At 41.9% G+C, this 14,807-nt stretch overlaps 1 protein-coding gene across 6 annotated transcripts in view; it reads left to right on the top strand.

Annotated features, from left to right (window-relative positions):
- Positions 1-14,807, top strand: part of SLC20A2 (solute carrier family 20 member 2) — a 57,117-nt gene that overhangs the window by 27,278 nt on the left and 15,032 nt on the right. For all 6 annotated transcript variants that reach the window (XR_001520997.2, XM_015624647.3, XM_015624649.3 and 3 more), the window contains 6 exons: positions 2,504-2,644; positions 3,855-3,940; positions 5,904-6,000; positions 7,987-8,103; positions 8,764-8,967; positions 10,407-10,995. Coding sequence is in view for 5 of the 6 variants with exons in the window: in XM_015624647.3 (XP_015480133.1) it covers positions 2,504-2,644; positions 3,855-3,940; positions 5,904-6,000; positions 7,987-8,103; positions 8,764-8,967; positions 10,407-10,995 (1,234 nt within the window). In the remaining variant the exon portion in view is untranslated. The remainder of the gene's footprint in view (positions 1-2,503; positions 2,645-3,854; positions 3,941-5,903; positions 6,001-7,986; positions 8,104-8,763; positions 8,968-10,406; positions 10,996-14,807) is intronic.

The raw sequence follows: 14,807 nt of genomic DNA, 5'->3' as shown, positions 1-14,807 counted from the left end.
CATTTTTTAGTAATTTGTAGCACATTAAAATGTTGTTTATTAGCCAGATAAGAAGTTAAGGACTGTAGCTCTTGAGGGTAAATTGTAGTACTTTCCCAGCATTAACTAATTGTTAGGTTATGGTCAGGGCTTGCCCGTGTGCTGTTCTAGAGGTTCTGGTGCGAGCTGAAGTCAGCAGCTGATGCGATTGAGGAGATGCCACCGACAGAGAGGACATCCCAGCCAGGATTAGCAGAGCCAAGTACTAATCTTGTCCTGCAGGTGATGTGGTATTTGATGGGGCTCACGTCTGGCACGGAGCACTGGAGCCCCAGGAGAATGGATGAGGTGCCCTCAGCATGGGGAGCATGAAACGCACCCTGGCCAAACGCTGGTGCAGGCAACTCCTGGCCAGGGCAGTCTGCAGCCAGCCCTCTGTCTTTAGGGGATATTAACTGAGAGGAAAAGGTATGGGCCATGCTGTTAGCAAGTGTGAAGGGTCTGAATTTGGGACTCTGTCACCCGCCTAGTGAGCCTCCTGCTTCCTGAGTTAGTTTTGCAAAGGTAAAAATTGACAACATACATTTTATGTTAAAGAGGACTTAAAGTTTTGATGTAGGTAGTTAAAGCCCTGCAAGTCCCAGAGTAAAGTTCTGCTGTGTTCCTTAATGTGCTTCCTTAAACTTCTTTAGATTAGGCATTGTCCTTCTCAGACCATCCACTGGTCCTCCACTACCTTTTATTTTCTCTCCTGTTTGTTTTCAGTTGAGCAATCTGGTGTAGTGGAGGGTCTCCCTGCCCATTGCACCAGGTTCGGAGTTAGATGATGTTTTAAGGTCCCTTCAAACACAAACCATTCTGTGATTCTGTGAAGTTAAATAAACAAGAAATAGTTCCATACTCCCTTTATTTGCCCTGACAATAAACTGCCAGTCCTCACTAGACATTTGCAATGCAGCTGTGGCTTGGTTGCATTTTTTTATACTGAGTATTTTGTAATTACATATCTATTATCTTTTTATTTGACTTCTTTCAGATGTAACCTTCTCCTCCTCACTTCCATTTTCTGATCTCTAGGTTCATGTCAAAGGTTTCAAAATGTTTTTATTTTTATTTTTATTTTTGTCCAAGTGAAAAGAAGCCAAAAAATTAGAGAGCAGGTGTTCCTTGATTGATCTAGAATTTCCACTAGCAAGAGAAGTAACAGTTGTTTTGGGATAGTATGCCAGGAGAGATCAGTTTTACAAACTGGTTGGCTTCCAAACATAGCCACATATGATACCAGCAAATCACTGTTTGCAGATGGCTCTGTTTTAAGACCTTCAAACCATCTTCTCCTGTTGGAATTGAGGGTGGAGGTTGAAACTTTGGGTAATCTGCCAGCGTATGTTCAGTGACCTTGCTTTATCGCCCGTATCTGATGCAGATCTGTTAAGAAATGTAGCATGAGCCAGAAAATTCAGGATCTCTTATGGCAGTCTTGCCATTGGTGACTCAATACGTGACGAATTAGACTTAAGGCTGTGAAGTATTATGATGAAGAAGAGATCTTTGTAAGAATTCTCTTATATTAAGGGAGGTCCACAGAAAGCTTGTGTCACTCTCAAAAGTATTTTGGTGTCCTGAGGTTGGTGCCCCACTGCAAGAGGAGCAGGGATCCTTTGTCTTTGCAAAGTGAAAAGGAGTCAGAACATGGAGCTGCGTGCTTGGGAGCTTGGTGGCCAATTGTATCTGATCTAACTCCTGAAGGAAGTGCTTGGGGTACTTTCTTTCCCCCTGCACTCTTGGCCAGCATCCTTCCTGGATATCTCATTGGAATGCCAGATGTTGCATTTACTTTATAGACCATTAGTCACTGTCCCTTAGTTAGGGAAACTTATTTCCTTATGCCAGGGGTATCTTTGGCTTCTCCATGACTAACATAAGCCTTTTTCAGCAGTCTTGAATTTTTCCAGTGCAACAATGAGCTGCAGACAGTGAGAGAGTCCTTAGTCTTTCCTCAGTCCAGTTTTCCTGTAGAGGACTGGATGGCTGTGTATCGCTGAGATGAAGCATAAAATCTCTCTGTCCCACAGTTTGAACCTTTCTCTGGTAGTAGCTAAGTTTAGGGGTGTGGGTAGTTCACTAGTGAAATGGTGAATGCCTCCTCATGCTGATCACTGCAGGTTCCAGGGTCAGCTGTCAAGAATGAGGTTTTTTCTAAGCTTGATGTGCTCTGGGAGCAGTTTGTGTACTTATTCAGGCAGGCTGTAAATACTGAAAGCAGAACTGTCGTGAGTTGTAGGGAGCTGTTAGTCATAAACAGTCAAAAGTAAGATGTAGCATTCAAAGCTGCTATTAAACTGTCTCAGTATCTGCTTTTAGAGACAGAACAGGAACAAAACTCTCTTTAGAAGATGTCTCTTATGCATGAGGAGTGTAGGCAGCACTTGTGAAAGAATATGGGCACATGGCAAAGAATTTTCTGTGTTACATTATTGTTGTTGTTGTTGTTGTTTATACCATATGGTTCATTTGTTTCTAGGTTCTGCTGTTTGGCAGCTAATTGCATCGTTCTTGAAACTCCCAATATCAGGGACCCATTGCATTGTAGGTGCTACGATTGGATTTTCTCTGGTGGCAATTGGCACACAGGGTGTCCAGTGGATGCAGCTTGTTAAGATTGGTAAGCGCTGTCTCCTTTTACGTGTGAGGGTGTGTGAAACAGTGCGTGCTGCCTGCGAAAAGCATTCCCAGAAATCTGCTTTGTGCTGATAGTGCTCCCTCATTAATTTATTTTCCACCCCAGTCGTGTCATTCAGAGAATACACTGGTGCCATGTTCATTGAGGGCTGCAGTGTGTCTCCAGTGGTGAAAGGGGTAAGACAAAAGTTGTACTTCCCCAGTGGTAAGCTGGGGGCACATTGTCCCTCAAGAAACATGCTTTAAGGTGACATTCCTCCTCTTCTAATTCTTTTTGTGGCAGCTCATACTACCCTGTTCTTGCTCTCAACAATGTGAATGCTATCATGTGAATGCCCACAGTCATGTTTCTCCACCCACTACCTTCAGGGCATACAGCACATTTAACTCACAGCTTTCCATTGCCAGGATCAGTGGCATAATCAAGCAGGAATGTGACGGAGTGTTTTGTTATTGTTTTGGAAGCCTTTGGAACTTGAGGTGCAGCCTAAAGTCTCTATTAAAAGGATTTGATGCTGAAGGCATGATAATATTTTAGAACTTAAACAATGCATGTATTTTTTTTAAATACTGTCAATAGTAAAAGGGTTTTCAGTGACAGCAGACTCAATCTGTTAACCATGCTGCGAACAATAAATCACTGTGGATGAGATTTCCAGAGTGCTGCCCTAATCCGGTTTTATTGAAACCAGTGGGAGCTTTGCCACCTACTTCAGTTAAATCAGTCCTGGACACTTGCAGTGCTGGCCTGCAAAAAATGTACACACATCATACATTACAGTTGGTGCTTCTGTGGCATTTTGGAACTCGAGACTTTCCCTGGGAGCAGCATGGCATCCTGCTAGATGCAGTTGCTTTCCACTTGCTTGCAAGGTTCGTGGTCATGGTGATCAGGAAATTACAGCATTTTCTTGGTCTACTCTGATTCAAACTAAAAGAAAGTTTCCTGATGAGTTTGATTGCTAAAGTTGCAAAATTAGGAAATGCTTTGGCTGTTGTTTATAATGGTGCCTAGCATTACTTTGAGTTTCATGAGTATTGGTGGACATTGAGTCGCACCAGTTTAAGTAAACATACAGAACATTCATTGCAGTTGTGCAAGAACTTTTTTTAGTTTATTACTCATTAACAATGTACTTAATTATTATGCAAGAATATGGTTTATTTCAAGCTTCATTCTTTCTTCAACACAGTTGCCTCTTGGTTTATTTCCCCACTGTTATCTGGCTTGATGTCTGGAATCCTCTTTGTGCTGATCAGATTCTTCATTTTAAACAAGGTAAAGAAATCTCATTATTATAATAAGTGCTTAGTATGAAGGTTGTATTTTAGCCTCCCATTTGAGTGTTGGCATTTCCAGAGCTGAAAGTTTGTGCCTTCTGTTTGGACGGGAGACCAGTCTTTTTTTCTAATAGCCATTTGAGTTGTACTTACTCTTAGCAGTTCTGAAAGCTCACAGTAAGTAATTTGACAAGTATTTAAGGCTTAGAAGGTGCTATGTGATAATTAATATTGTATATTCTGTTTGGTCAGAGGATGGTACATTGAGGCTGCTGGCGTTGACTTAGTCTCACAATAGCTGTTCTGACTGTAATTTAAACAGAACAGTCCTCCCTTGGAGATACTCTAATTGGTATTTTAAAGTTGTGAAATTTTAAGCCTTGGGTTTCCAGCACATCAGACATTAGAAGATGGGCATCTGCCTATTTCGTAGATTCTCAAGAAACCTGAATTACCTCAGGTTTTAGTGACCTGAGGTAACATCAGCCCATGTATCTCCAGTGCAAAAGATGACTTTTGTGCCACCCAGCATGAACTGGAAACCTGAACACTTTTATCTGCCTTTTCCATTTCTCTCACACCATTCAACTTGCTAAAATGGGGAAGTGCAGTGCACGACAGTGACCTAAAATAAGGGACACTATATTAGCAGTTATAGAGGGAACTTAAATAGATGAGGGATTAATTCTTTGGCTATAAATAGCACCACCTGTAACCTCAGCTCCATCGTTCTTTATTTCTGCTCTAAATAAATGTCAGTGATAAAAACAGATGATAGATTTGATCAGATTCAGCTATGAATAAAAAATAACTCAAGTTGCATAAAAGTGAGGAAAAGTTCCACTATTGTATTTAAAGCCTAGCAACATAAGAAATTAGCCATCAAAATCATGTGAACTCTGGTATTAAAGCCACATATTTAAGCATTCAAGAGGCATAAAAAGTTCAAGTTAAGGAAATTGCCTCCCAAGTGCCATCTGTGCCATTCACAAAACAGTAAGAACTGTAGAGCTTCTGACATAAGCAGGTAGTGACTTGTGTGCATGCATAAGAAAGGAGCAGCTTTCTACCTTGTGATTCTGTGGCCTGTTGTAGGGCTCCTTGCCCTGGTTGGGGGTGTCTGTGAATAGCAGCTGGTCCTGCAAGTACAGCCCATCTGCATCACGCTTGGGGACCGGGGCATAGCACACGGCGGCCACAGCCTTTTCTCAGCTCCCTTTCATGGCTCATGGCAGCAACAAATAAAACCACATCAGCTAGCTCTCAGCTTTGCCAGGCTCTTTGCAAGCACGTGGAGCCCCTCAAAAGGCCAAGGCAGTCCCTCACAAAGGCTTGGTCGGTGGCTCACACGGTGTGTTTCCGCTGCGCCGTCAGCTGAGTCTTTCCTTGTGAGTGCCGAGAGCACGAGAGCGCAGCGGGCAGCAGACACAGTGCTGTGCTAAAGGTTGCCTGCTCACTTTGTGTGTGTTACCTGCTTAATGCAGCCAGACACTTGGGATTTCAGAGATTTCTGTTAGCTGGCAGGAAGTGGGAGCTTAGGGGTATGGTTTTGAGATGGATGCATTGCACTGCTGCTTATAGCACTGGCCCAAAACATCAAAGCCCTCTCCTGCTTGGCACCCTTCAGTTGTGCTGAGTGGAAGGGACTCCTCATCTTGGACACAAAATAAATAAGAGCACACTTGAAGAAAGAAACCTGCCCCCAGATTACTCAGCAGTTGATGGAAAGTGTAACAGAAGTCCCTGGTTTCCATTGACAGTGTCAAGCTCCTCCAGAGTGCTGGTACTTGCCAGGACCAGCACTGTGGATTTGGGTGTAACCAAGCAGGTCTCCATCCTTTCCTCAACATCTGAAAGCTCCATCTGCCTGGCACTGACTCAGGAGCACGTGTTTTCTACATGGAGGTTCATGATGAGTCTGGTGTGAAATCCAACTAACATGTCCCTTTTTTCATGTGCAGGAAGACCCTGTGCCCAATGGTCTCCGCGCGCTCCCGGTGTTCTATGCTGCTACCATAGCTATTAACGTGTTTTCCATCATGTACACTGGGGCACCAGGTGAGTGAGCGGGGAGGCATGGGAGGAAGGCTTCCCACAGTGTGTAAGGATGCTCTGCCAGCATCACCCAGACATCACAGGTTATCTCCTGCATTAGGAGTTAATGAGGGCTAGAGGAAATCATTCACCTCCCCACATGGTTCTGTTTGTGTGTGTGTTTTTGTGACACCCTCCTGACCGCTCTGGTTAGTGGGGAAGAGCACAGCTACAACAAAAGTTCCTCTTTAGAGGAAGGGAAATTACTGAGATGCAGCTTTGGCTTTGTAAATCTGAGCACATGTTGAGCTCTCAAAGATATTCTAGGTTTTTGCATCAAGGAGTGAAGGTTCAGAGCAGGGTGGGAGAGCAGGTTTGCTCTCACTGTAATGCCTTCACTCCATTGACATCAGCAGAGTTGCTGTTCTGGTACCTGTCTGTCTCCAAGACTGTTATTTAGATTTACTTCTTTATTTCCCTTTAATTATAAGAATCCCCAAGCCTATTTCTTGATTGAATGCATCTTCTTTCTTTGGTGTTGTGTTTTGATTGCAACTCAGTAGAAGGAAATGATGTTGAAGGACTTTATTTATATTTTTGTATATTTGAATATTTTATGTGCACTTACATGTTTGTGTTTATTCATATGTATATTTATATCTGAATTTTTATTTTTACATTAGTTGAAATTTTATATTCTTGTATTTATGTTTGTATATTTATATTCTCACATTTTATGTTTATGTATTTGCATTTATATTTTTATAGTTTACTGAAGTGATGTATGTTTAAACACACGCTTCTAGCAAAAGGGTTCAGAACAAAGATGTTCAGTGATCTCAACTACTTTGTTGAAAACTGGTCATTAAATGTTTTCTTTAGGTTAGATTAATGAATGAAGAGGCAATTGAAGATAGACTCCTGAACATGGCCCTGAATTAAGGAAGCAGGCTTAGATACTGATCTTTTTTTGAATGGAAAGATTTCACTAAAATGCAACACACTAGATGTACTAGATAAATGCAGTTGGTAGACCCTATTTCCATAGCATAGCATTATTTGAATTAATAAAAAACTTGAGACATTTCCAATTTGGAGGTAACATTACTATTCCTTTAAAGTCTAATTGGCTGTGTATCCAAGATGTTTAACAGTAAATCAGCTGTATAACTCACATTTCCTCATTAGTTGTACCACAGAAGTAGGTCAGGCACTCTGCAGTGACTCATTAAGCAAAATAAATGAAATAAGAATCTTAATGTTCCCTCCGTTTCAGCTTAGCAGTCTCTGAAGTGTGTGAGTAAAAAGGTGGGACTCCATTTTTGGTACTGGGGAGATATATATTTACTCTCCAAGGCCTCTTTCTGGCAACATTTACTCACAGGGATGAATTAATCACATAAGTTTCAAGAGAGGCAATTTGTCTTGAAAGATCAGAGTCCAAGCCCTTCCTTCATTGAGGGTCAGATTGTTGTGCTGAACAAGTGCAAGGATCTCTGTTGGGGCAATAACTACAGAAACACGAGTTGTTGCTGTCACTGTGCATTGCAGGACGAAGCCTCAGCTTTGGAGTGCCACATTAAGCTCATATCGTAAGCAAATAAGGGCTTAGAGCAAGCTAAGCATCAGGCTTTATGGACCAGAGCAAAGGTCAGGCAAACACTTAATCCTCATGGGCAACGTGGTTTAATGTGCATTCATGTATAAAAGCACTGCAAACTTGGTTTAGCAGCCCTGATGTGGGGGTTTTACCCTTGGCTGTTTTGGAAATAATGTCACAGTGGGGCAGCAGGAAACTGGAAGACTAAACCTGCAAATGTTTCCATGTCAGCTATACCTTTAAATACTGCAGTAACTGATAGTATATTGAAAGTCATCAGCTCCTTCTTCTTGGTTTTCTATTTGTTGTGAACACTGGCTTTTCTGCAACAGACTGATTTTCCACTGCCTGGGATAATTAAGTCATGTTAATTTATGGCTTGCTTCGGTTTTATTTCTTTGTCTTTACAGTACTGGGACTGATACTGCCAATGTGGGCCATTGCTCTAATATCAGTTGGTGTGTCCTTAGTATTTGCTGTCTTAGTCTGGATTTTTGTGTGTCCCTGGATGAAGAGAAAAATAGAAAGTAAGTAGTTATTTGATGAAATTTGAGTGATATAAAATCATGAAATATTATATTTCAGAGGTGGAAGCACCTTTGAGGGGTCACCTAGTCTGGTCCCCACCCACAGGCAGGATGTGCCTAAACTGTTCCTCATGTATTTGTGTAATTTGCTCTGAAAAAGCTGCAGTGATAGAAATTTAAAACCTTGTTAGGCAAGCCATTGCAGTGCACAGTTCTGGAGTCTAGCAGAAACAGGAAAATAAAACCTGGAATATAATCTAGTTTCTATTTTATTAAGAAAAAGTTAAAGAGAGAAATCCTGTCAGAATTATCATCGTTAAGTGACTGTTTTAGCTTCACAGTAAGTTGGGCTGATCACAGCTTTTAGTTGCTTTGATACTCTCAACAAATGCAGAGAAAAGTTCCGTGTTTCATTAATAGATGAACAGCTCAGTGTTTTACTTCAGTTACCTACTTTGGAGAATTTTATCGGGAGAAACAAAGATGTTGTAGAATGTTCACACATGAATGTGGTAAAGTGTTAGAAATAAATAGTGAGGTTATGAAACAAAGTTTGGCTATTGGAGCCAAGTTAAACCATGCTGTGGATGTAAACAGGGGAAACCTAAGCAACGAGAGGTATAGGTTGGGTTTAAAATTACAGCACTATTCTTTCCTTAGGCCGGTTAAAGAAAGATGCTGCACTGTCAAGGATATCAGATGAAAGTCTTGATAAAATTCAGGATGAAGAAACACCAGTCTTTAAAGAGCTTCCTGGTGCCAAAGCATCTGATGAGAGCACGATTCCCCTTACTGGCTCAGTTACAGAAGCTGCTGGGGCATCAGATAATATTGCAAATGGAAACCATCCACGTGTACCATATGGTAAGGAACTAAGACAACTTAGAGGGTTTGCCCTCTTCTTGTTTCAATGAAGTTTCTTATTTGCAAGTAGGTCTCTGCTGTAAATAGTAAATTAGTGTTTGGAATTTCCATCTCTTTTCAATCCCTTTTCAGTGCTTGTTTGGAAAGATGCTCATTTACAAGTGACATTTTCTGGAGCAGACCTAAAATCAATTACATTTTGCTTGGCTGTATTTCAGTTTTAGAAACAGATAAAAAAAATTACTCGCCTTTTTGCGATGCTTTACTTTGTATTCTTAATAGTGTTTCCATCCTATTAAGCAGTGGAAAAATACAGAGCACACAGATTACTGATGTATGAAGGTTAAACTCAGCATAGAGATGATTAGCATACTACAACAGGAGATGAAAAGATTTGGACATTAGTTGACAAATGTATGACCATTTGGAGCGTGTCCACTAGAAAAATCTCACACATTGTTTTCTGAACATATATTTGTAAGTTGACTTGTGTGCATAAAGCTCTTTCTGTTCTGCCACGTGGTGGGAACACCCCCCTCCACTTAGCGGTCTGCTGACTTTGATATCACTTTGCTAACATCTACAAAGCCCTGTAATTTGGTTAATAAATGTCTTATTTATTCAACTGATTCTTACAAAATCAAATAAGTCATGATGTGGAGCCCTTAGAGTGTGTGCTTCCAGTTTAAAAATAGCTAAACCAAATTCTGAATGTTGCACAGTGAAAATCCAGGAAGTCAGGAAATGAAAAAGACAGTTTCTTCAGAAATATTATCTGTGATGCATCTTGATGTGTGTCCTACAGTGTATGCTAACATTAAATGTATGCAGGGGGAATAATCATCATCATGTTCACAGGACTAGTACACAGAGAATGTTGCGGTAGCTAAGGAAATACTTCTGCAGAACATGAATTTTTTTCTTTGCTTTTTCAAAGTTATTTTTAAAAGATATTTATATATCTCCTAAACAAACGAATATGAATGAAATGTCTCTTAAAACAGATAAGTCCCAGTATGAAACTGCAGTAAACCACATTTCAGAAATCCTAATTATTCCTATTCAATGTAGACAAAACCTGAGAAGAAGTAGAGCTTGCTTTAGAAGAAAGGAATTTTATTGAAATTTATATTTTCAAAGAACCTGAGGATTTAACCATCAAGTATCACATTGGAATAGCTGATCCCAAGTGATTTGCTGCAGGTCGTACAGCATGTCTGGGGAAACTCAGCACTGGAACAAAGCTCTTTTTCCACAGAAAATGAGAGACTTTATTTTGCAGTGAATCGAATCTTGGCTTATTTGCTGCATGTGGTGCAAATTGATCTCCTTTGTCCTGTATTCTCAGATGCTGGCCACATTATTGTCTTGCGTTGGAGAAAGGAGGCTTTTGTATTGCATTTTGTGTGAACAAAACCTCTAAATCTCTGCCTTTTCAGGAAGGGCATTTTCGGTGACGCACACCTCGGTGAAATCACCTGTTTCCAATGGCACCTTCAGCTTCGATGGCCACGTGAGGAGCGATGGCCACGTTTATCACACTGTGCACAAGGACTCAGGTTTATACAAAGACTTGCTCCACAAAATACACCTGGACAGGGCCAATGATGAGAGGCCCACTGCGGAAAACAACTACAAACTCTTACGGCGCAACAACAGCTACACTTGTTACACTGCTGCTATTTGTGGCATGCCTGTGCATTCCTCCTTTAAGGCAGCGGACACATCTACTCCAGAAGACAGTGAGAAGTTGGTGGGGGACACTGTTTCCTACTCCAAGAAGCGAGTCCGCTACGACAGCTACTCCAGCTATTGCAACGCTGTGGCTGAGGCAGAGATTGAGGCGGAGGAAGGTGGGGTGGAAATGAAATTGGCCTCTGAACTCGCAGATCCTAACCGGCCCCCTGTTGATCCTGTGGAAGAGGATAAGGAGGAGAAAGACACCTCTCAGGTCCATCTACTTTTCCACTTCCTCCAGATCTTAACAGCCTGCTTTGGATCCTTTGCCCATGGAGGCAATGATGTCAGGTAAGAGGGTGAGATCTCACAAACCGGCAGTTTTACAGTTTAAATACGTTTAAGTTTTAAGGTTTTTTTTACGTTTTAAGTTTTTAAGGTTTGCCAGCTTGCTTGCTTGGAAAGCACATTCATTTCTGCAGGTAGATGATCATCAGGGCTGTGTATCATCAGTGTCCTCAGTGCTTTCCAGGAATTGCACTGCTTAGTCTATGGTTTCTTCTCAAGGGTAAAATCTTTTTTTATTCACTGCTAAATAACTGTGAAGTAATTTGTTTAATTTGTGTTTAATTTTGGCCATCTTGGAGACATTGAGACTCCACCCAACATGCCAGCCACTGTAAAAGCAAACAGGACGTTCCCAGCCCTGCAGAATTTGCAGCTTATTTTAGCTGCAAAATCAGAAGCTTCCAACAGACGAGAGGTTTTAGAAGATTTTTGCCATTAGATGAATTTCATCTCTTGTCACACAGCACCTCGCCATCTCAGTGGCATGTGGCTGAGGAGCAGTTTGGGTGGGTTTGCTGTGCCTCTGGGAACACTGTGTATTTTTCCTTTAGGATTTGGCTGGGCTGCCTCTTCCCTAGACCTGGAGCAATCCATTTGGTATTTAATAGACGCTTTTTCCAGTATCGTGATAAGATCCCCTGAGAAATTCTCCCAAGTGGCTTGTTGAAGCAGCTGTCCTTATTTAGGTTGTGGCTGTGGCTATACAGAGTCCCCTTCCTGCTGGACCCTTGCCGTGTTAGCCATGCCCTGATGGTGTCAGTTTCGGTGTTTTCAGCAGGACTTTGTAGCGTTCATAATTTTCATTGTCCTCCTTAGCTTTCTGGGCAAACCCTGTCCCAGTCTACAAGGAAAACACTTATTGCTCCTTGCGCTTGTCAGCCTCCTAATTTAACTCATAACTCATCATGAAAACACTTACAAACATGTTTCTTTGCTCCCCATCCATCCAGCGTCCTGGGAATTCAGAGCAGGACTTTCTGAAGAGTCTTTTGTACTTCTTTGGTATCCACAGGGATCTGACTCTGGGAAGGAGTCCAGAGTCCCTTCATCCTCTGGATCACAGGACAGTGATGTAGCTTTCTTTTCTCCCAGATGGTCTCTGTTGTTAAAGACCTTTGCTCTGAGCATACTGGCAAAGAGCAAAGACCCACGGGGGTCAATATCCAAGCTCTGCAAGTGGCCAGCAACGAGTGCTGAAGGGAACACAGGGATAAGGACAAAGACTGCTGATACTTCTTGGAATGTACCCTGGGAAATACCACTGCAGAAAGTTCACAGCCTACCTCAGCAGGTGCCAAGGGTCCTTTATTCCCTGCAGGTGATGCTTATACATACTCCTCAAGGACTCACATCTTTAAGCAAGCATCATTTGCATGTTATGTAGGAGGAAAGGGTAGTCAGTTTTGTTAGAAGTGATCTATAAGGCTGTGGTTATTTCAGCAATCAGATTTGGTGTTGACAGGAGCTGGTCAGGAAGAATTACAAAGTTCAGACTCTGCTGTATGTGTTGTTGCATCTTACAGCCTAATTCCCATAGAATTTTGCATTTGGACTAGCTTGTTACCGTGGCAATATCCTTTCCTGAAAATTCATATGTTTTTAGTGTTTTTCAGATCCCTGCTTTTGTTGGTGATCCTATCAAATTTGCCAGGGAATGTGTTTTTTATTAAACTCTGTTTATTCCAAAACCTCTCTCTTCTTAAGCTAAATTAATATAATTGCAAAACTAAAGAACAAGTCGGCTTAATTTTGTCAAAGCTGGTAGAAAAGCAGGGAGATGGTCCTGTGTCTAGGACTGGATAGGAACCCATCCTTGCAATTGTGCTGAGTTCCAGATAAACAATAAAATGAAAGACCCCTTCGTATGCCTAAATGATTTAGTAGATAGGGTTCTCTGGGATTGCAGATATCTGTCCCGTGGATCATATAGCAGAGATGTTTTGCCAGTCTTTGTCTAGCAAAAGATGTCTTGGCTCTGCCACATGTTGCATGAAGATCTGAAGAGCTCAAAAGGCAGTGCATTGTTTAAAAAATGATGTAGTAGAACTTAGTGAGTAGCACAGCTTTCTGTTCACATTTATCTAAGAGGGTAAGCAGTCCATCTTCCGCTGATGACTGCTGTCTTTTCATCTCCCTCCTTCATACACTTCCCTTCTGCTGATTTTAGGTGCTGCTGTCAAGCTATTTCTCTAATATTCTTAACTCAGCCTTGAATACTGTTGTTGAAATCCTGCTTTTCCCTGCATTTGGTTTTAAGCTCCTCACTCATATTTAGGATAGCACCTCCATTGTTCACATCTTTTTCTTTGGACTTGACTGCAACATTTTCTTTCTGTATCCTGGAACTTACTCTTGTGCCATGTTTTCTATTTATTTTCCATCAGGCTGTTTGTTGGTATTCCTTGAAGGGACAGGAGCAGATAAGAGGAGCAAAGAGAAAAAAATAAAAAGCCAATAAGAAACTTAAAAACTGCAGGTGATTGCAAGGTAAATGATTGACCTGTTTTAGAGCATATTTAAGCATGGAGCATACAGTACAGACAGAACTGTGATGCAGCTCAGAAAAACTTCATGGATCAGAAGTGTCCCATATACTTCAGGCAGCATTTTGGTGGATAAAAGATCATGTGGAGATCTCTCTTGTTTCATTGTCCAGGATCTACTCACAGACCTGGAAGAGTTAAATCAGTATTTTGTCCTGACTGCTGAACTAGTTCTTAACTAATTCATGTTTCTTCTGAGATGATGCTTTTTAGCACCATAACAAAATCAGCCATCTTTGCTGTAGGAGCTGATGTTTGTAGCCATCAGGGCTCATGTTCAGGCTGACATCAGCAGGGATCCTGGCTGGGGCATCTGTGTGTTAAAAGAAGCAGGGAGTGATGGTAGCTCCTTATTTGGGTGACTGTTTTGTTCGGACCATCCTCTCCTGCCCGACGCCGAGCTTATGTGCACTGTGTCAAGGGTGCTGGAGCCCTTCCAGGGCCAGGACCAGCTGAGCTGGGCCGAGAGCCTTGTGACACCACCATGCACATGGGCTGAATGAAATCTAAAGAATTTAAAATCCCAACTAAATGTGTTGGGACAGAACTGCTGAAAAAAAATGTTGTTGTTGAACTTAATTAGCGGCGCCAAGTGAGCAGATCCCACTGGCTCAGCAGCCGAGCACAAAGGGAGTGCGTCAGGTCATTGCAAGGGCAATGGGAGAATAAAAAGGGCAGGATGGAAAAAAGACCTGGGCCAGGAGCGTGACACAAGGAGAACTGCCAGCTTCTAAATGCTCGTTCAGAGCCAGCTTTCCAGAGAGGCCGGGAGGCTGGGCTTTGTTGGCCAGCAGGGATTATGTGCACCTATGGTTGAGTTGGACTGAGCTTATTTTTCTGGAGATACAGGCTGATTCAGCAGGAATTGTGATCTGGAGCTTCAGTGATGCAGCCACAGCAGCCTACCTGTGTAACAACAAATTGCAGAACAGTTGCTGAAGCTGTAGGGTTTGTGCTGTGTTTTAAAGTCTGGATGCATGTCTGAATTAACTAGCTCTCAAAAATAAAGGCAGTTGGGCAGGCTGTTTTGGACATGGCTAGAAAGGACTGCTAACCCCAGAAAGCCAATATGAAACTTAAAAACTGCAGGTGATTGCAAGGTAGATGTTTTAGAGCATATTTAAGCATGTGGTATACAGTACAGACTGAGCTGTGATGCAGCTCAGAAAAACTTCATGGATCAGAAGTGTCCCATATACTTTGGACAGCACTTTGGTGGATAAAAGATCATGTGGAGATCTCTCTTGTTTCGTTGTCCAGGATTTACTCACA

The sequence above is a fragment of the Parus major genome, chromosome 4 (assembly GCF_001522545.3).
Source record: "Parus major isolate Abel chromosome 4, Parus_major1.1, whole genome shotgun sequence".
NCBI lineage: Eukaryota > Metazoa > Chordata > Aves > Passeriformes > Paridae > Parus > Parus major.
This window is presented reverse-complemented; position numbering and strand designations above follow the sequence as displayed.